The sequence below is a fragment of the Drosophila simulans genome, chromosome 2L, assembly GCF_016746395.2.
Source record: "Drosophila simulans strain w501 chromosome 2L, Prin_Dsim_3.1, whole genome shotgun sequence".
In the NCBI taxonomy this organism is placed as follows: Eukaryota; Metazoa; Arthropoda; class Insecta; order Diptera; family Drosophilidae; genus Drosophila; species Drosophila simulans.
In genome coordinates this window covers 16,027,547-16,046,529 of record NC_052520.2, presented here as the reverse complement: position 1 = coordinate 16,046,529, position 18,983 = coordinate 16,027,547, and the positions used below count along the sequence as shown (strand labels likewise).

General features: G+C 43.0%; 9 protein-coding genes across 10 annotated transcripts; 4 read left to right on the top strand and 5 right to left on the bottom strand.

Moving 5' to 3' along the window:
• The first annotated feature begins 75 nt into the window (after positions 1 to 75).
• Positions 76 to 1,412, top strand: LOC6732502 (transmembrane protein 147). The gene is made up of 4 exons (XM_016178211.3): positions 76 to 270; positions 379 to 517; positions 588 to 696; positions 886 to 1,412. The coding sequence occupies exons 1-4, from the start codon at positions 197 to 199 to the stop codon at positions 1,245 to 1,247; spliced, it is 684 nt and encodes a 227-aa protein (XP_016025159.1). The 5' UTR covers positions 76 to 196; the 3' UTR covers positions 1,248 to 1,412.
• LOC6732501 lies at positions 1,275 to 4,006 on the bottom strand. The gene is made up of 8 exons (XM_016180215.3): positions 3,740 to 4,006; positions 3,515 to 3,678; positions 3,159 to 3,439; positions 2,916 to 3,099; positions 2,476 to 2,860; positions 2,116 to 2,423; positions 1,923 to 2,057; positions 1,275 to 1,865 (listed from the first exon to the last, which is right to left on the bottom strand). Exons 1-8 carry the CDS (start codon positions 3,868 to 3,870, stop codon positions 1,741 to 1,743), a joined length of 1,713 nt encoding a protein of 570 aa, XP_016025158.1. The 5' UTR covers positions 3,871 to 4,006; the 3' UTR covers positions 1,275 to 1,740.
• A 241-nt stretch (positions 4,007 to 4,247) lies between these two features.
• Positions 4,248 to 5,573, top strand: LOC6732500 (glia maturation factor beta). Its single transcript, XM_002079584.4, has 4 exons — positions 4,248 to 4,456; positions 4,610 to 4,703; positions 4,770 to 4,960; positions 5,023 to 5,573. The coding sequence occupies exons 1-4, from the start codon at positions 4,454 to 4,456 to the stop codon at positions 5,149 to 5,151; spliced, it is 417 nt and encodes a 138-aa protein (XP_002079620.1). The 5' UTR covers positions 4,248 to 4,453; the 3' UTR covers positions 5,152 to 5,573.
• LOC6732499 (zinc finger protein OZF) lies at positions 5,461 to 7,032 on the bottom strand. The gene is made up of 2 exons (XM_002079583.4): positions 6,791 to 7,032; positions 5,461 to 6,734 (listed from the first exon to the last, which is right to left on the bottom strand). The coding sequence occupies exons 1-2, from the start codon at positions 6,914 to 6,916 to the stop codon at positions 5,619 to 5,621; spliced, it is 1,242 nt and encodes a 413-aa protein (XP_002079619.1). The 5' UTR covers positions 6,917 to 7,032; the 3' UTR covers positions 5,461 to 5,618.
• Positions 7,033 to 7,379: 347 nt separating this feature from the next.
• LOC6732498 (ubiA prenyltransferase domain-containing protein 1 homolog) lies at positions 7,380 to 11,223 on the top strand. The gene is made up of 2 exons (XM_002079582.4): positions 7,380 to 8,400; positions 9,138 to 11,223. Exons 1-2 carry the CDS (start codon positions 7,960 to 7,962, stop codon positions 9,774 to 9,776), a joined length of 1,080 nt encoding a protein of 359 aa, XP_002079618.1. The 5' UTR covers positions 7,380 to 7,959; the 3' UTR covers positions 9,777 to 11,223.
• LOC6732497 (probable cytochrome P450 303a1) lies at positions 11,195 to 13,051 on the bottom strand. The gene has a single exon (XM_002079581.4). The coding sequence runs from the start codon at positions 12,904 to 12,906 to the stop codon at positions 11,395 to 11,397; it is 1,512 nt and encodes a 503-aa protein (XP_002079617.1). The 5' UTR covers positions 12,907 to 13,051; the 3' UTR covers positions 11,195 to 11,394.
• A 116-nt stretch (positions 13,052 to 13,167) lies between these two features.
• On the top strand, positions 13,168 to 15,217 carry LOC6732496. 2 transcript variants are annotated; one of them, XM_039298399.2, is made up of 2 exons: positions 13,168 to 14,272; positions 14,456 to 15,217. In XM_039298399.2, the coding sequence occupies exons 1-2, from the start codon at positions 14,262 to 14,264 to the stop codon at positions 15,075 to 15,077; spliced, it is 633 nt and encodes a 210-aa protein (XP_039154333.1). In that variant the 5' UTR covers positions 13,168 to 14,261; the 3' UTR covers positions 15,078 to 15,217. The 2 variants fall into 2 exon arrangements, with proteins under 2 accessions (XP_039154333.1, XP_002079616.1); XM_002079580.4 differs by having other exon boundaries at positions 13,601 to 14,272; positions 14,480 to 15,217.
• Positions 15,218 to 15,250: 33 nt separating this feature from the next.
• On the bottom strand, positions 15,251 to 15,926 carry LOC6732495 (E3 ubiquitin-protein ligase RNF4). Its single transcript, XM_002079579.3, has one exon. It carries the CDS (start codon positions 15,890 to 15,892, stop codon positions 15,362 to 15,364), a length of 531 nt encoding a protein of 176 aa, XP_002079615.1. The 5' UTR covers positions 15,893 to 15,926; the 3' UTR covers positions 15,251 to 15,361.
• Positions 15,927 to 15,964: 38 nt separating this feature from the next.
• Positions 15,965 to 18,889, bottom strand: LOC6732494 (A-kinase anchor protein 10, mitochondrial). Its single transcript, XM_002079578.4, has 4 exons — positions 18,698 to 18,889; positions 18,314 to 18,571; positions 16,981 to 18,039; positions 15,965 to 16,911 (listed from the first exon to the last, which is right to left on the bottom strand). The coding sequence occupies exons 1-4, from the start codon at positions 18,723 to 18,725 to the stop codon at positions 16,400 to 16,402; spliced, it is 1,857 nt and encodes a 618-aa protein (XP_002079614.1). The 5' UTR covers positions 18,726 to 18,889; the 3' UTR covers positions 15,965 to 16,399.
• Between the last annotated feature and the right edge of the window lie 94 nt (positions 18,890 to 18,983).

Genomic DNA, 18,983 nt, shown 5'->3' with positions numbered 1-18,983 from the left:
GAATTTTTAAAATATTTATTGCTTTTAAAATATTGCTTAAAAAACTAGCTTGTTTTTTATAGTCTGCATGCATGCCGTCAGCCCTGTTAAGCACATATCGATAACCCACGGCGAGCAACGCTAGTTTTTTTCTTTTCAACTTTTAATTCTTCTCTTAATTAAGCCAAAATAAAATAGCCATAGTTTATCAAAGAAAATGACACTGTATCACTTTGGAAATTGCGTGGCCCTGCTGACGCCGTACTATTTCACCTACAAATACTCCGGCCTGTGAGTTTCCTCCTGGTTTCTGGTGATTTGCCGACTGCCAAGTCCGCAGCTCTACCAGGTCAATAAAAAACTATTTGTGAACTTTCCCGGCTTATTTTTTATTCACAGATCAGAATATGGAGCCTTCTGGAAGTGCGTGCAGGCGGGAGGCATTTATATATTCACACAGCTCGTCAAGATGCTGGTGCTGGCCACATTCTTCTACTCGGACGCTCCATCCTCCAGCGGCGAGTTCAACTTCTTTGCGGTGCGTGTGCTTATCTGTGTTTACCTTAACCCAATTATTGAGGTCATGTTGTGGTTTCTCTGGTTTGCAGGAGATCCTACGCTGCAGCATGGACATTGCCGATCTGCTTGGATTCGCCCTAATCTTGAGTCGCATACCCGGCAAGGGCCACTCAAAGCTCATTACGGCTGGACTTGGATGTAGGTTGAACGAACCAACTTAATTAAACTCATGATGAGGGTGGTTTTTAAAGATTGAAAAGAGCTCTGCTTAGATATATTAATGTTACAAGAGCCAATGCCTGGTCAACCTTTAATATCCCAACCCATATATGTATGACAACTCCCAAAGATTCAGTAAAAACTAACTATTTTCGTATACTTCCGCAGGGGCCACCGCCGAAGTGATTCTTTCCCGAGGTATCATGCTCTGGGTGGGTGCCCGAGGCACCGAGTTCAGCTGGATCTACATACTCAAGTGTCTGGAGTCGAACGTGCTTCTGGTGCAGCACATCACCACGGCCACCCTGATCTGGCTCTTCACCCGTCACGATTTGAACAAGGCATTAAAGCCGCTGGTTAGTCTGCTTCTGGCGGTGACTGTCTTCAAAGGCGTCTGGCTGGAGGGCATGCTCCACATTCTGACCATTGGACCTTGGCTGACAGTGGCTGTTAAAGCGCTGGTGGCGGCCGTCATTGGATTCTGCACGCTGCACATCTATTCGGGTCTGGCCCAACAGATCGGAATTTAAGCAATTGTGCCAAACACTCTGTATTCCTTTGTTTTTGTAACTTGTTTATTTTTTGGTGTTGTCAGAGAAATTGAGATTTTGTAAGAAAGACAACAATTACGGTTTAGAGAATTACTCCAAATGTTAATGAATTATAGCTACGATAACGTAATAGTAACAAAGATAGCTAACGACTTTTAATGGGTACAACGCAACTTTGAAAGCTAATACGAAAAAGAACATTTTTGATAGACAGCAACAAGTTACATCTATAGAATTCTTATATTCTTGAAATGAAACGATTTATCCAGGACATCGTTGCTCAATTATACCATACGTTCGTATGGAGAAAGAGTAGATTAAAGCCACCTAGTTTAGAGATTGGCTCAACTTATAGCTACGATAACACAATAGTAACAACAGAAAACAAAACAACAAAAATCTAGAAGATCGTCGACAACATATCAACTACAAAATGAGTTTGATAATCTTGAAAAAAACTATCTAAAAATATTCACAGATTCTCACTCAGCATAAGATTGTCAATTAGCTTAGTGGACTCTTTGCCAAGAGTAATCTGGTGCATTTCCAGCGAATTAGCTCGCTTTGATATCTCTATAAAACGGTCTCGAACAAGATCTGAAAGTTCAAGTTATACGTTATTTCCAACACACATTTTGTTCTTTTCGAACTCACACAACAAATGGAGAAAGGCTAACGAAACCTTGATGCGACCATCAAACGTTTTCATAAAATAAATGGCATCGATTCCCGTGATTTTGGGATTATTACGCCAAATGCTTAAAAGACTCATCATTACGCTGTAGGTATCTGCAATGAGATTATATTTTATTTGCGATAGCATCTTCTAAACATTGGCTGAACTCACATGCATGATTATCCTCACAGTATATGCCGTGCTCATTTATTTCGTTATTATAATAATTTTGATTAACATCATCAGGCTGCTGGAGTTGAGGTTGCACACAGTCTTCCACTTCAAGTGGTTCGGGCTGATAGATATGTGCCTCTTTATTTCCACATTTTGTAGCCTGAGGTGGTCGTACAAATATCTCCTTCGAAAGATTCTCGGTAAACTCGCGGCCAAATATGGTTCTCAGTGTGTTTTCAGCCTCGAATTCCATTTCTTCATTACTGAGCTTCGGGCCGGAGCTATGAAGAGCTGTAAAACTTACACTACATCGAAAAATTAAAAAGTTTTAAATAACAAAATGAATAAAGGTCCTACTTGCTATGCAGTTTACACAGAAGTTCCTTGGGGGGTTTCGGCAAATCCGATGGTTTTGGCACTATCACTTCCCTTGAAATGTAATCTTCCATATATTTCTGTCTATGCTTCACCAGCTGCTTTCGAGTGTATTCAATACGTTTGTCTACTATAAGCTTTCTTTTCTTATTCTTCGGCTTGCTAAATGTTATTTCTTCAAAAGAATTTATAACTGAGGGCAACGACGGTTCACAAACTATTTGAGTTACTTCAGCTGGTTCAATGTTATGCGGAAAGATTTGTGTCATGATAGCATTGTCAGCTTGGAAAACATCCCAATCATCCAATCTAGGCATTTTATCCGGTAAGATGTCAGTTGGATCCTGAGCTATTGAACGACGCTTTACTATAATACAAAATAATGGTTTATTACATTTTCAATTGAATCGAGAATTTCTTACGTGAGTCCCTTGTGCCGTCTTTGGGGTAAAGCTCTTGAAAAATGGTTAAGTCCGCACCCTCGGCTTCGCCAAAACCATTTGATGGCATAATTAAGCTATGATCTTCGGGAAGTTCAATCTCTTCGGTGATTGTAATGGAATGATACGATTTTGACTGCGTGCAGCTCCGAGGTAGTTCAATAGACTGTTGGCGAAAAATGAAATCATATAAGGAAGAAGTCCAACAGTATCTTGGCGACCAACCTCGTCCAGGTCCTCCACCACCTGTTGTGTGCACTCCGAATGCCACATCTGGCATTCGGATAGCATCTGCTCGTAGTATTCCTGTGAGATTTCATCCAACAGTTCCGATTCCTGCAGTCTGGGTCGTTTTGATACTGTTACTTTAGATTTCTTGGTGATCACCCGCTTTCGTTTGCGTTGGATTCGAATCTCAGATTTGTTGACCATTACGGATTTTGTGGTGGTGAGAACGTAATCCAAGTTGGTACGTGTACATTGATCAAGTAATACCTTCGTATCTCCTATAAGAATTCGTGATTATATGTCAATGTTACGTAGTAACATTACACGTAGTAATGTTACGTAGTAATACTTACCCAAAAGTAGATCCACTTGGCATCTAAAAATATCCGTAACTCCGAAAACCAAGCGGGAAATGTCCTTGAAAATAACATTTTGCCTGTTTCTTGTGTCCAAAACTTTGGATCGCTCCTGGCGATTTCTTAATGCATTTTCCTCAATTAATTCGGTGATTTGCTTGCTGAAATGTAGATAAATTACTTGTTTATTGAAACAATTCATTATATTTAATATTTAATTACCAGCAGGCGACTACATCCACATCTGCGATCTCATTTTGATCGAGTGGCGCAAACGCCGATTTCCGCGGCTTGCGGACTCCTGCTTTCCAGCAGGAATTTAGGATGTTGCCCTCATATAAACTCAAGCTCATCGTAGCTACGACATTAAGCACATAAATAATAGTATTAACTATTTATAAGTTAGTGCTCAGCAATTAAACGTTAAGTTGAAAACACGGTGCCGTAACAACCCTAAAGTAACGGTGCTTTTTTTAGAGTCCATCAGCCACTAGAGAAGACAAGTATGATCCATATATCGTATACGAACGATTTTTAATTACTATAAAAAATTGAATTTTTTAATACATTTAGAACATACAGCTTTCTGATACTAAACTAAAAAAAAAGTGAATTTCCATTATTTTTAATAATGTCCGTAAATAATTCCAATGTTACCGTTAAGAAAAAACGTTTAACAAATATTGTTATTATTTTTTAATTTATCAGAAACGTCGTTTAACAACACTTCACTATATTTTTGATGCAGCACAGAATTTTATTCGGCGTTCAGTGAACGGTCTCACTGCAGGAACAACAAAACAAAACTCAGAATAAACGACAGTATTTAAACGATTCCTTAAGAACAAGTGATATTGCACACCCACAATTAACTGCCAAAAATTCTGTAGTGCAGACCATTTTACAGATCGCATCCAAAACTTCAGTGCTAAAGTTATGGTAAGAAGTGCATAAAAGGTCGAAAATCAATTACCAAAATGAAAACATGACTAATAGAGTGTGGGCGTGTTTTTGTTTTTCAATCGACGATTGTTGTTTGCAGATAACTTTGGGGATTCCAATTCATTAATCAATTATATCGATTTCATACAGAGTGATAACCAGATATGCGACATAAGCAACGAAGTTCTGGAGGAATTGAAGAAGTTTCGCTTCAGCAAGAGCAAAAATAATGCGGCTTTGATATGTAAGCCTTGATTGTCATGGTAACATATGTATGTAGTTTGTATGACCACTCCATTGTCCCTTGCAGTGAAAGTCGACCGGGAGAAGCAAACGGTGGTGCTGGACGAGTTCATCGACGATATTTCGGTGGACGAGCTCCAGGACACATTGCCAGGACACCAGCCCCGATATGTCATCTATACGTATAAGATGGTGCATGACGATCAGCGCATTTCGTACCCAATGTGCTTCATATTCTACACACCCAGGGATAGCCAGGTGGGAGTTTAGCAATACTCAAATATATACTATAATTTATAACTCTCTATTATCTATTTCAGATCGAATTGCAGATGATGTACGCCTGCACGAAGAGCGCCCTTCAGCGCGAAGTAGATCTCACACGCGTCTACGAGATACGCGAACTAGACGAACTCACCGAGGAGTGGCTGAAAGCCAAGCTCAAGTAGAGAGGTTTCGATCTCTGGGATCAATCAATCCGGGCCGTTGTCAAAAGCAATATTTTATGATAGTTCTCTGATTGATTTTTGAGCTTTTTATATACATATTCAAACTGGATCAAGCCGATACCAACGATGCATACCAATACCAAACAAACCAATATTGAGATACTACAATTTTTACCTACAGAAAACACAAATCAAGCTTAGTTTATACAACAATGACATTTTTATATCGACGAGCGCATGCGACAAGTATGCGCGAGGAGTTTTTAGTGATTTTAGTTCTTGCATTTAAGTAATAATCTTTATAGAAGCTGTGCTTGCCAAATTTCTACATGTATTTATTGTAAAGATATAAAAGCAAACATGACAAAATATTCCATTTTATATAGACAAACTAAATAAAAGTGTTCAATATCAAAGCATAATCTAAAACAATAATTATGATTAAGATAAATATTCGTAGTAATACTCTAGTAATGTAGTCTTTGCGCTGCCGTATGGTGTAGCATAGTGTAACGTCCTTCACTTGGCGTTGGCGGTGGAGGCGGCGGCGGAGCCAGCATGTGAGCCATTGCAGCCATTCCCATTTGTGTGGCGGGATTCGGTGGGCCGAGATGATGCAGTGCATCGTGATGGTAGTGATGCGACATGGGCGGTGCAGGAGGCAACGGCAAATTCAGTAGATTATTATTCGCCGCATGTGTGCGGAAATGGAGACTTAGGCTGTCCGCCGTATCAAATGCCTTGTCGCAATCCGGGCACTTGAAGTGGGCGTGATCGAGGGTGTCCAGACCCACGGGATCCGTGTCTATAGCCTCATCGTCATCATCGTCCACTATATCATGGTTTGTACTGGACTCCAGAGGATGAAGCTTCAATTTATGCGTCCGCATATCTCTTCGCCTGCTGAAAGCCTTGCCGCAGACATCGCAGTGATGGTTTTTGATGCCCGTATGGGTTATCATGTGCTTGGAGAGATCCCCGGCAGTGTAGAAACCTTTCTGACATAGCGAGCATACCTGATCACGCACTCCTAAGTGAATCTTCTGGTGCGCCTGGAAATTGCCCAACGCGGAAAACTGCTTGGAGCAGATCTCACACTGAAAAGGCTTGTCGCCCGTGTGCGTTCTTTCGTGCACTTTTAGATTGTACTTCTGGGCGAATCTCTGGATGCAAAAGCTGCATTGGTAGGGTTTCTCGCCCGTATGTGTTCTTATATGCTGTGTTAATTGGGCAATGCACTTGAAGCTTTTGTGGCACTCGTAGCAGGTGTGAGGCATCTTTGGCACAGGTTTGGGCCCCCGTTTTTTGTGCTCTTCTGGCGGCTTTCTTTGATACCGCGACCGCCTTTTGCTCACTTTGGCATCCACCGGTTCCTCCTCATCGCTGTCGCGCTGCGGAAGCAACGGCTTCTCCACAAAATCCGTGTTGGTGGCCGCATCCTGGCGCCAGGACTCCAGAATGCCCAGGTATTGCCGTAGCCGGAGATCACTGTTTTCGCATTCCTGCTTGAAGTGGAAGGCAACTCCCAGCCGGTAAATACAGTTGTTGCAGATCACCGAAGGTAGACCATCGGTTTTGAAAACCTAAAACAATTTGCATATGCCAATTAACATTGAAATATTTTGTTTTTAGAACCCACTCTTATTTTAGCGCATTGCATCAACATTACGGAGGGCATCATAGCAAAATCCGTGCTATATATTGAAGTTACAGGATGTAGTTCCTCCAGGCAAACTCGGCAAATTTTGTGGATATTATAGTCCATGTTTTATTTCGACTTTAAAAAAATCAACAAATAATTGCTCGAAAGTTTTGCTTTAAATTCGTATCAGCTGATTGGGACCAGGGCTGCAACGGTACAGTCGTATCTCTGGCTTGTGAAACGAAACTATGATTGGGACCAGGGCTGCAACGGTACAGTCGTAACTTTAGCTTGTGAATCGAAAATATCAATTATGATTAAATTAGTTTCACGGGCTTAAGTGAATTTTATTTTTTATTCATTTCTGCAAATCTTTTGCATACATAGTAACATTTTGGTAAGCTACTTAAACTACTAATAACATTGAAAGGCGTTGATAACGATAATTACTTAAATATTTAAAACCCACATTTTGTTTTGCGAAACATACAAAAAATTAAGTTAAATGCGGCGGTAAATATATATTACTTATTACCTCAACCAGTTTCATTTATGAAATTGAAGTAAAAACTGTAGGAATAGGCAGGGCTGCACATGCAATACGGCGTTGCCATCTTCAACGAAAAAGTGTAACCTTCTTTCGTTTTTGCGCTGACGTGACGTGACAGTTGATTTGTTTGATTAAAATAACTAAGAGTAAAAGCGCAGCCAAATCGATTCGCGCCCGAATCCACCAGCCCGGAATCGGTAGCCGAAAGCAAAGACGCAGCCGGAAAAGGAGAGGATACGGGAAGAACGATCCTCGCACCGGTCGAGGAAAAAAGAGAGAGAGGCAGCGAGAGAGAGCGTGAGAAACTGGGAGCTGCACGGGTGAAATTTCGTGGTTTCGGGACCCCGACCACCTGAGCCCTCCACCCCCCGCTGATAATATACATATCCGCATATATTCCCCACTGGCAAGATGCTGTGTATACAATATTAGCGATTATCGAGAGCAGGCAGCGCATGTGCCGGCATCCAAGGAGCTACAATAGAATATTTAAGCTATTGTAAACAAATTCTGGAGAGGAGGTGACCAAGGTCAAACAATCCGACGAATACGAATACCTGGCGGCTAGTTTCGTTTCGCTCCACCGCAAAGTGCCAGTTAACCCGTGCCGCTTGCCATGGCCACAAGCAGCCAGCTGTTGCCCAACGGCAACTTGTCCAGGAATGGCAAGACCAAGACAGAGGACGGTGAGGAGGTGGAAGCCGTCGCTGGAGCTCGTGCAGCAGGTGCAGGTGCCGGAGTAGCACTAAGGGGACGACTAACAGGACACCCATCCACATCCGGAACGTTTATGAAACTGAAAACCTATCTCCTAGCTCTGCGTCCCTGGTCGCTGTCCGCCAGTCTGGTTCCAACGCTGCTCGGCTCAGCCCTGGCCTACCGCTCCCAGTGGGCGGAGGAGTTTTCGCTGGCCACCTTCTTTCTCACCGCCTTCACCGTGGTCACCGTCCACTGCGCCGGCAACGTCGTTAACACCTACTTCGACTTCATCAAGGGCATTGACAAGCAGAAAGCCGACGACCGCACGCTGGTGGATCACATACTCACCAAGGATGAGGTGAGCAATCGAACGGATGGATCAATTAAGCCAATAGAGCGCAGATCCGTCTGTAGAGCGTATTTAAGTGCCGGAAAGCTTACTTCTACTCTTTGGAAACTAAAACTTCAAACAAGTTCAAATTCAATTTATGATTTTCAACAAATTGGTGTATTCCTTACATTAATCAAAACTAAATTATTTTAAACATTTTTCGATTTTTCTGACGTGTTCACCAAAATTGTTAATTTGCAAAAACAATATTCCGAAAATTCAAATTATATGCAAAGAAACTCGCGAACACTTCTAAATATTTAATGGCAAAACGTGATTTTTAAATTTCAATTTGTCGGCGGCAAAGCAAATATTTCTCGAATTGTCTTTTTAAATTACCCAAAAACAATTTAAAACACCTAAAAAGTTTAAAAATGCAGTCAATTTATGTGTGTACCATTTAGAAATTAAATTATTTTTATATACGTTCAGAAAAAACGTGCCGAAATCATAAACCATTTTGGAAGAGAAAACAATATCAATAATTGCTAGCAATTAGCAAGGTACTAATTTAAATCAAGGGCAAATATATTAGAGACTAGTCAAACAATAATACTTTTAAATTTTTAGGACCATTCTCTCAGTTGATTTTATTTATTTATTTTATAATGAAATTTAAGAGGAATATGCAGAAATTACTGGAATGACAACATATTTAATCATCACCACATTTATAAATAATAAATATTTTTGTTCATTTGCAGGTGGTATCGCTGGGCGCCATTCTGTACATGGCTGGCTGTGGAGGTTTTGTGTTGCTGGCTGTGCTCAGTCCGGCGAAAATGGAGCACCTGGCACTGATCTACTTCGGGGGATTGTCCTCGAGCTTCCTGTACACCGGAGGCATTGGTTTCAAGTATATTGCTCTGGGAGATCTGGTTATACTGATACTCTTTGGACCCATCTCGGTGCTATTCGCCTTCATGTCGCAAACGGGTCATGTGGACTGGACGACAATGGGCTATGCGATTCCTTTGGCCCTCAACACGGAGGCCATCCTGCACAGCAACAACACAAGGGATGCGGACAACGATCGCCGGGCTGGAATCGTAACGCTCGCCATTTTGATAGGCCGCACAGCATCGCACGTTCTGTATGCCATGCTGCTCTTCGCACCCTACTCATTATTCTTCATCTTCGGCTTGAAGTACTCCCTGTGGTTCCTGCTGCCGCTGGTAACCCTGCCGCAAGCGTTCCAGATTGAGAAGCGTTTCCGCAACGAACAGACGATGCACCTGGTGCCTCGGCAAACAGCCAAGCTGAACTTCTTTTTTGGCATCTTGTACGTGGTGGCCTGCTGCTGTGCCCATCAGTTGCCCACCTTCGGATTGCGAAGAAATTGATAGGCGGAAAATCTGAATCAGAGAGAATGATGGTGCAATGATTTAGGGAATTTCATTAGGTTTTAGTCAATGTGAGTAACATGAAGGAAGGGAGAATGGAGCTTTGTCAGCTTCCCACAGTTTGACGTTGCGCAAATTTCGAATGCTGCTAGTCGCCCGTTAGATTCTAAACTTTTGAACTGAACATATCCTAGCCCTAATGGGTCGATTAACTTGAGAGAAAACCTATGGTTAATATAAGACATTTTGAAATACGGATTACAGGCCTAGTATCAGCTTAACAGTTTACTATTTCGATTCCGAACGATAATCCACAAGCATTGTGCAAACATATAATAAGCTAAAAAGTCTCTAAACCAAATGCATACTTAAAATAAACCTTAGCATCTTTTGCAAATATTTTGATAGTCAAATGTTAAGATCTGAAACATTTGATTGGCTTTCGCGATAACTAAACCAAAAGTATGATATTAGACAATTAATTTCTATGTCAAAAATTGCTTAAATTGCCCAAAGGTTTGGCGACCATCGACCTTGACCTATCCCACTCGTTTTTATTTATTTCATATCGTCACAATTTTAAGTCCTAACCAATCGATGTTATTAATAATCATACTCTTCCTCTCGCTCGTTGGGAATCACGGACCAAGAAAGTTTTGTGCAGCAGCAACCAACCATTAAATGTAATTCAACCCACTTTTATATTATTCGAATATATATATATATATAAATATCACCACATTCACACGGGTGCAGATACTTAAGTTTCGCGAATCAAAATGCAGATTTACTTTACGAATAGAAGTGCTTGGAAATGCAGCTAAGTTGAATGTTTTTTCGGCAATTGGCTGGCTTGCTTTGTGAGTTTTACAAATATTATATACACGAACACGAGCATATATATATATTTATACACAAATCTAGATCATGTAAGCCCAGTGTCTAGCGGCAGGATCAGAGTGAGAATTATAAAGGAAAAATCGTGAAAAAAAAACTAAGCAAAACGAAAACAGATCACAAATTACAATTTTTAAATAACTATATACGTATGTAGATGTCGAGGCGAAGGAGCAACAATTGTTTTCCATTAACAATAGCGTATGCATATAAACAAATAGCTTTAAATAACAAACAAATGAGGAGAAAGCCAAATCCCATTCGCATTATACATTATAATCCATTGTGTAACTGATGATTTGTGTGGCAATATTTATTTGTACGCTAGATTTTTGTATATTCATTCATTCTTTTGTGTATACTGCATAATGAAATGCTTCTGTTGGAATCGCTCAGTAACCGAGTGGAATTGAACTAAGTGAAAACTTCGTAGACTACAAATCAACAACCAGATGAACAATAATTATTATAATGCTATTGATAATTAAATGTTTAATTAGACAATGTAAACGAGAATTGTGTAATATATACTGATTTATATTTTATTGAACGTGAAGAAAGTGCCAGGGGCTTTAATTGAAAATTCTTATTTCAGCCAATCGATAACATAACATACATATCGATTTAAACGGAAGATGCAGGATATTTTAGTGATATTGTTAACCTTATTCCGTGTCGAGGTAAGTTTGAAAGCATTACGTGAAAGAAGCCTTAATCCTTATTACTGCTCTCTAGCCACCAACATGATGTCATATGGCTTCACAGCAGCGGTGGCTCCCTCGAGCGGTACCTCCTCCGGCACCTGGCCAGGAATGGCCACCATCTTAAAGTTTTGGAGCACTGTGGTCGTGAACATAAACAGATTCTGTCGCCCCAACAAGTCACCCATGCAGCGATGTCGTCCGAACCCAAAGGGATTAAAGGCCTCAGGTAGTTTCAGATGGCCATCGAAGAGGTATCTATCCGGATTGAATGACTCTGGATCGGGAAAGTCGACTGGGTTGATCAGCATTCCCCTGAAACAGGCAATGACCATGGTGTCCTTTGGAATTTCATATCCCGACAATCGAGTATCGCAGACAGCTCGATGCGGTATGCCGAAAGTGTGGAGCATGAACATCCTGACCGCCTCCAAGGTGATAGCCTCGCAGTAGGGCAACTTGGTGCGGTCGCGGGACCACTCGGGTATGCGCTCCAGACCCACTACCTCCTTGATCTCCTGGAAGGCTCTCTCCTGGATTTCAGGCTGCAGCACCAAGTGCATGAAACAGAAGCCCAGGCTCTTGTTGGTGGTCTCGGACCCAGCCAAGAACATATCCAAGCAAATGGCCAAGAGACTCTCATCGCTGAACATGCCCTTCTCATCGTTACCCTCGTCCTGGGCACGAAGATACGAATCCATCAGATCCCTCGGTTCGTCGTAGTTCTTATAAGTCAAGCGATGCAGCTCGATCTCCTTGCTCATGAACGTATACAAGGATCTGTGACTCTCCACGAAACCATTGTAGCCGGAGAAATTGGGAGCTATGAATCGGAGCAGCGGAAAGTGACTGAAAAGAGCGCCCACCATGTCGATGTTTTTGAAGAGCTCAAAGAAGGTCTCCAGCAGCTCCGTAATCTCCGGAGAACCAGGCTCGTATCTTCTACCACTCAGCATGCACCAGAGAGTGTTCAGTACATAAACACTCGTTAGGTCGTGCATTTCAATCCTCGTCTGCTTTCCTCCTGACTTCAGCACCTTGTCCTTCAAGTCCTGCAGCAAACAGGTGGCCTCATTGTGCACTATATCCATCATGCCACTTCTAGCAAAGCCAAAGTTCTTCAGATGCCTCAGAATAAATCTACGCTGCTCCACCCACATCTCGCCGTCCGTTAGAAGCACGCCCAATCGGGAATTGAAGGTTCTCAGGCGATAGAATATGCCATCGGGACGGCCGTCAATATCTTCGTTGGTCATCATTTCACTGATGGCATCGTTCGTATAGGCTATCACCACCTTATCCTTGCCAATCTTGAGGCCAAAGAAGCCATAGGGATTCACATACTGCCTGGCAAACACGTCGATTACCTTGCACAACATGCCAAGGCGACAGCGAAGTTGGGAGACCTGCAGGGCGCTACCCACAATGGGATACCAGACAGGTCCTGGCGGAAACCGCTTGGGCTTCCGAACTCCTCCGAACAAGATGGCCAACAGAGTGGCACAGAAAATCCAGATGACCGCATAAAACATGTTTCTGCTTTCACTTTCTACCAGTTACGCAATCTTGGCTGGAGTTGCGAGCTGGACTTTCGGGTTGGTAAGCTATCCACTGCTTCCTGGTGACTTCGTCCAGAGTTCGATCCCGCTCCTGACGTTCACTCAAATCGACTGAATCCGCTCGGTTGGTTGGGCGTCGCTTTTATAGAGGTCTTGTGAAAAAGCTTTTCCTCATGTTTGATTTGTCGTTTTAAAGTTATCTCGTGTTTATAGTTGAGAAAAATGGGTTGCGAAAAAAAGTATGGGTAATTGTTCTTGGCTTGATTTTGAATATGTGGTTAATCATTAGTAATCGTACTGGAAAAAATGCTTAATATAAGTCCAAAATAGCTAAAACTTCATAAAAGTTTGTTGATTTTAAGCAGTATTCATTTGACATTCCCCAAATTAAAACAAGCGCGAATGCAACTTTCAAGTGTCTTGACTATCAGATACCCATTACTTAGCAAGTGTGAGCTGCTGCAAGAAAACCTAAAATTCTTAGGCTATATCGATAGCTTCTATAGTTCGAAAGATACAAGATTCCCAAACGAATAGAAAACAGACTTGATCAAGAATATATATACTTTATACGGTCGGAAAGACTTTCATATAACATATAGGATACTCTAGCATACCCTCTTACATGATGGAATATGATTATTATTATATAAGAACTACAAATTTCGAAATTTCTTTTTATCTAACATACATTGTTTCAACTTTGAATTTCGCTGAGTCACTATTGCATAAGATCCTTAACTCGATCCATTTCCCTTTAGCCTTAAAGACCCAAATCTTCACCCGTCTGACCCACTGCCTTGTGGATGGTTCAACTGCATTTTCCTCGGCGCCAAATTGCCGCTAACCGCCGACTTTAATGGTCATGGACAACGCCACCAAAACCACTGGATCACCAACGCCGCCAAAGTCAAGGAAAACTTGTTGCGTTAAGAAAACCGCGAAAACGCAAATACCAAAAACCCGTTTGCTCCAAATGAAAGGGAAAACAAATGGAGATGTTGGCGAAGAGAAAAGGAGACGGAGGAGGAGGAGCTGCCTGGACAACTCGACTGGATGAGGCTATTATGTCATCGCCATCGCCATTGCGGAAAGCTGCGGGATGGACTTTGTTTTGATGATATGGCCGCTGGTTCCGGTTTCTGGGGATCGCGGATCGGGGCTTCGGGTTTGCGATCTTGCCGTTTCAGTCGATCAAAGTGGAGCTGCCATCGATTTTTGGCATCCAATTGGGGCTTTAACACGGCGCCACACTCGCGGATCTCGCCCATTTGAAGACTGGCGCCCGAGCTGCGAAGACGTGACAGGACTGCAATTAAGTCTAAGGAATGGGTTTCAGGTGAGCGGAGTGGCAAAGTGGCAAACAAGGATCTACACACTATAAAATTTTTAAGTTTGTTAAACTTGTACTGTGCGTGCTTAAACTAATTTACTAAACTAACATTGAAATAAAAATTTGGTAACATGTGAAGAAATTTATATTGTTTTTAAAACCAAATGATTTTAATAAACTTAAATACAGTTCTTACTTTAAACCAACCCGTAGAATTGTGCTCTTAGCCGCCACCGGTCTGGGAGCCATGTACATGATGCATCTGCTCGCCCAGGATTGGGTGAAGATCCGACCCATTCGCGGAATAACCCAACTAGCCGGAATGGCCGCTCAGCCAATCCAACAGGTTATTGCACCCATCCAACAGGCCAGCGGTGCGCTAAATTTATTCCGGAGCAGGAGAGAGGCCAGTCTGAATCACGAACTCGGTTGGGTGCGAAGGACCCAAGATTCGGGTGGAGGTGGCAGAGGTGGAGGCGCGGATCACAGGCCACCACCTGCCGTCGATTGGAAGAGGATCCTGTCGAGAGATCCCTTCGAGTGCCTGCAATCCTTGATATGCCAACTGATGTCCGGAGCGGAAGCGAAAGTTCCGGAGGCTGAGCTGCTCATGGATTATTTGGAGTCATCGCTGGAGCTGGCTCCGGCCAAGATTGGACGCGCCTTCAGTCGAGGATTGGCCTTGAGAGGCAGCACGGAGCTGTGCTACAACGAATATCCATTTTGCCTATACTCCGCCAAAACGATGTTGCGCATCCTGCGTTGGTTCAGTGAATCGGGCGAATCGCTGCCCGTGGATAATGTGGCCTAGTTCAAATCCAGTCTAGCTTCAGTTTTCCCAAGAGAGAGTTTAAAGAGAAAGTGAAAATGTGAAACTATGTTATATGATGTTAATAGAATATCAATAATAAATGATAGTATATGATGCATCATCTTTTACTATAAATATAATATTAACATTTTTATAAGAAAAATAGTTTATAGTTAAGGTGTTTCATGTTTTTACTTGAATTTTGAACAAACATCAACCATAAAAGAACGTTTTTACATACATATGAAAACTTCAATGAGAACGCAAAAATTGAGATGGTCGAATTAATGAGACAATAAGCTCGGACTGTAGATCCTGCGCACGTGGAAGTGGCGAGCCCGTCGCCGGCAGATGGGGCAGCGATGGTTGCGCCGTATGGCCATGTGGATGCAGCTGCTGCCAAACAAATGGCCGCAACGGAGCGAGACCAGCCGATGTATTCCATTTTCCGTCCAGGGAAATAGGCAAATGGAGCACTTTGAGTCCTCCACCATCTTGTCCAGACGCTGATTGATTTTCTTCACACCCGAATGGAGCTCTGCAATGAGCACAAGTTCGCCGAGTCTGTGCAAACGTTCCTCGAGGGTCGCATACTGCAGCATCGTGCCCTGCAACTGGCGCAGGATGCGACGACGCTGAGTATTCAGATATTTGACCCGCAAATTGTGAGCCCTGAGCTTGCGGACTTGCTCCTCCGGATTCCCACTGGGCGGCTCCTGCTGCTGCTCCGTGCGCTCAAGTTCCTTCTCCAGTGCCTCCATTTTCACCAACAATAGATTGATCTGGTTTTCCTGCGTCTCTGTCTCCGTCGACATTTTGTATTGTAGTGACAGATAAATCCAAATCGGATTGTTATGTAGAAATATAAAGTAATTGCATTGAGCCTATGTGGTTACTGAAAAAGTTTATTCATAACAATAAATCTTTCTTGGTAGTGTGTATCATCAGTATGCAAAAATATTCATATACATTATGTAATACAATTGTTTAAACATATTAAAACGGAATGAAGTAACTTAGCTTCTGTTTCATATTTGAGTTTTGCGTTCTGTTGCTGTAAATAACAAATGAGCGAGCGATAGTTTAGTTAATAAGGCGCTTTCAAAGCCCATAGCAATAATTAAAATAAGTTAAAGTATAAGTTATTTGATTTGTTCAACACAATTTGTACATAAGGGGAGATTAATAGAGAGCTTCTGTTGCGACTTCTTTTTTGTGCACATGTCGGGGAGATTGATTCTCGCTTTGATTTCGGCGCAAAAAGAGTAATTTGTAAAACAATGAGAATAAGTATGAAGTAAATTCCGTAATGGTAAAGCACATCAGGCCAGCGGAGGAGTCTTGTTGTCACTGAGAGTGACACTCGTAACATCCCGGACAATCATCTCGGCCACCTGCCAAGCTATCTCCTCTTGCACATTGTCCTCCGGCAGGTTCACCAGCTTCCGCATGGCATTTTTCAGCTTGCTTCCGCTGACGCTCAGTGACCACGGCTGCGATTTCAGAGCCACTGCGTCCACGGCCTCAAAGTCCCGCTCGTAGCGTCCCAAGGAGTTAACAAAACCGAATTTCAGTGCGCCCACAGGACGCTGCCACAAAAGTTGGGGATTCGTTAGCTGCCTAGCATCGATGTTCAGATTTCCCGACTGATGATTTAGCGCTGTTTTGGACGGCGCTTGATCCATGGAAGCCAGCAGTGTGTTGTGCTGCGAAATGTGCGTGCAGTCTGACATGGATAGAGTTTTTCGATGTCGCTGCTGTTGGGCATTGGAGGACTTGCCAGCTCTGCGCAAGCTCAGCTTGTGCTGGAGATTCGGATGAGTTGTGGAATTATCTGAATAATGAAAAGTAAGCTTATGTTAGTGCAACAAAGTGACACAGAATTTAATATATCCAAACAAACCTCTCTTGACCTTCAGTTCGTTCACGTAGTTATCGAAGATGTGCGACTTTAGAAAGTCAGCGAAATACTTTTGCTCCAGATACTTGGCCGTCACCAAGAGGGCCAAGTCGAAGGCTTGCCACTGCTCATTCGGAGCACAGATCGCTTGTTCCACTCGTGAGCGCAGCTTCTGGGACATCCACAGACGGCACTCGGACTGGAGGGAGAAGTATTTGTCGTATATGATCATGGCATCGCTTTGCGCAGCCTTGCGATCCTCCTCCTTCTCATCGCCGGAAGCAAAGCTCTTGCGGAAGTTAATGGCGGTGATCCAGAACTCCAGGCATTCCCGCTCTTGTCGCTGCTCCAGGTACTCGGTGAAGTAGAACAAAGCCAGTTCGCTGTTCAAGACGTCGTAGATATTTACAGAGCCGCCCTCGATCAACTCCAGACAGTATGTGGAGTAGTAGCCGCTCTGTAGAAATCCCTGCACATGATCCCGCTCCAGCTGCTCCAGCACAAACTCCCTTGCTTCGTCAAAGCAGCTAGCCGGGATTGGTTTGCTGCACTCGGACTTATCCCTACCGCAAAGGAGCAGCGATATATGCGCGAGGATGACGATGGGCAGCTCCACTTGCAGGCTGGCGTTCACTATCAGATACTTTTGGTATATGGCAATGGCATCGCTGATGCTGGCCCGCGACAGCTCGTAGTTCATCACACTTTCCGTTCCAGACTTTTGCCTATTCAGCTGCTTGTTGGTCTCCGCATAGATGCGGCTCTTCTCGTCGTCTGTGAGGGGTTTGCGCATTGACAGATCGCACAGCGTCTTCAATTCAGGTACATCTTTGTCATCTTTGTGCGGAGAAGATTGTTCCATCGCCATCCGAGGAGCCTCCTCCGGTTCCTCCTTCTCTTGCGTCAGCGCCGCCCGCTTAAAGTTCTCAATGTCCAAGTAGAATTTGATCAGCGGCAGGGCCTGTCGGGTGTCCAGATACTGAACAAAGAAGCTCAGGCAGTTCGGATCGTTGACGATGGAAGCGAGATTCATGGAGAGGCGTGAGTTGTAGGTGAAAATGTCTGGGAAGAAAGCAAAAGTATTGAGATTTTCTGTTGATTGGTTATAGGGATGCGTGTATCCAAGCATAAATGGCACTGATTAAGTCAGTTTCTTATATCATGATTTAAATTAAGTAGGCACACATGTCCATATGTGGAAATATTCCTTATTAGCAATAATGTTATCTACATTTTATCATGGGCAGTCGAGAATGGAGCTGCGATTTGCCAATCATTTCACATTCAAAGGTGCCAACGTGATGAGCAATTGAACAATGGGCAATGAGGTAATTACCATCGTTGCTGGCGAGACTGATGCCATCGGAGGGGGCTCCTCCACCGCCTCCTCCTACTCCTCCCGTGGTTCCCACGCCGCCCTCCTCCTCCGCTTCTAGGAACACTTCGTCGCAGAAACTGGTTGTGGAGCGCAGCGAGTGGCGTTTGTGAGCCATGGCTGCATCACCAGCTCCAGCGGCGTCGGTGGTGTCCACATCATACGCTGGCATTTGGCCACAAATGGCATCCGTGGCATCTTGGCTGCTGCGACGTCGGCCTAAATAAATCAACAAAAAACAAATGTAATTGGTGTCAACAGAAGAGGAAGAGGGGATGAAGAAGAAGCGGGGAAGGGGAGTTGGGTGAAAACAGCAGCGAAATTTCTTTAATTTCTTTAACTCACTGGCGTGCCTCTTGATGTAATTTAACATCTTTACATTCTCCGGCTTTCGATGGATTGGAGAAGTGCTTCTTGTGCTTCAAAATGCCGATTAACTGGAGATTCGATTAGAAATAATTTATTGCAGTGCGACGGTAAATATTATGAAAATGGTTTCAGGCGATAGTGTTTTTTTTGCGACCTAATCATTTTAGGGTATTTTCGCTAGCTGGTCACTCTGTTTGCACTGTTGTGGGTTGAGTCTTTGCTAAAAAGATTGGAAACCAATTTTAACGAAAGGCAAATTCAA

Coding starts and splice junctions, on each gene's coding strand:
- LOC6732502 (XM_016178211.3), top strand. CDS start 197: ATGACACTGTATCACTTTGGAAATTGCGTGGCCCTGCTGACGCCGTAC. Junction 271..378: donor ACCTACAAATACTCCGGCCT/GTGAGTTTCCTC, acceptor TTTTATTCACAG/ATCAGAATATGGAGCCTTCT. Junction 697..885: donor CATTACGGCTGGACTTGGAT/GTAGGTTGAACG, acceptor ATACTTCCGCAG/GGGCCACCGCCGAAGTGATT.
- LOC6732501 (XM_016180215.3), bottom strand. CDS start 3,870: ATGAGCTTGAGTTTATATGAGGGCAACATCCTAAATTCCTGCTGGAAA. Junction 2,058..2,115: donor CTGTGAGGATAATCATGCAT/GTGAGTTCAGCC, acceptor ATCTCATTGCAG/ATACCTACAGCGTAATGATG. Junction 1,866..1,922: donor AGCCTTTCTCCATTTGTTGT/GTGAGTTCGAAA, acceptor TTGAACTTTCAG/ATCTTGTTCGAGACCGTTTT.
- LOC6732500 (XM_002079584.4), top strand. Junction 4,704..4,769: donor AAATAATGCGGCTTTGATAT/GTAAGCCTTGAT, acceptor TGTCCCTTGCAG/TGAAAGTCGACCGGGAGAAG. Junction 4,961..5,022: donor ACACACCCAGGGATAGCCAG/GTGGGAGTTTAG, acceptor TATCTATTTCAG/ATCGAATTGCAGATGATGTA.
- LOC6732499 (XM_002079583.4), bottom strand. CDS start 6,916: ATGGACTATAATATCCACAAAATTTGCCGAGTTTGCCTGGAGGAACTA. Junction 6,735..6,790: donor TGCAATGCGCTAAAATAAGA/GTGGGTTCTAAA, acceptor AAATTGTTTTAG/GTTTTCAAAACCGATGGTCT.
- LOC6732498 (XM_002079582.4), top strand. CDS start 7,960: ATGGCCACAAGCAGCCAGCTGTTGCCCAACGGCAACTTGTCCAGGAAT. Junction 8,401..9,137: donor ACATACTCACCAAGGATGAG/GTGAGCAATCGA, acceptor GTTCATTTGCAG/GTGGTATCGCTGGGCGCCAT.
- LOC6732497 (XM_002079581.4), bottom strand. CDS start 12,906: ATGTTTTATGCGGTCATCTGGATTTTCTGTGCCACTCTGTTGGCCATC.
- LOC6732495 (XM_002079579.3), bottom strand. CDS start 15,892: ATGTCGACGGAGACAGAGACGCAGGAAAACCAGATCAATCTATTGTTG.
- LOC6732494 (XM_002079578.4), bottom strand. CDS start 18,725: ATGTTAAATTACATCAAGAGGCACGCCA. Junction 18,572..18,697: donor TTACATCAAGAGGCACGCCA/GTGAGTTAAAGA, acceptor TGATTTATTTAG/GCCGACGTCGCAGCAGCCAA. Junction 16,912..16,980: donor CGAACTGAAGGTCAAGAGAG/GTTTGTTTGGAT, acceptor TTCATTATTCAG/ATAATTCCACAACTCATCCG.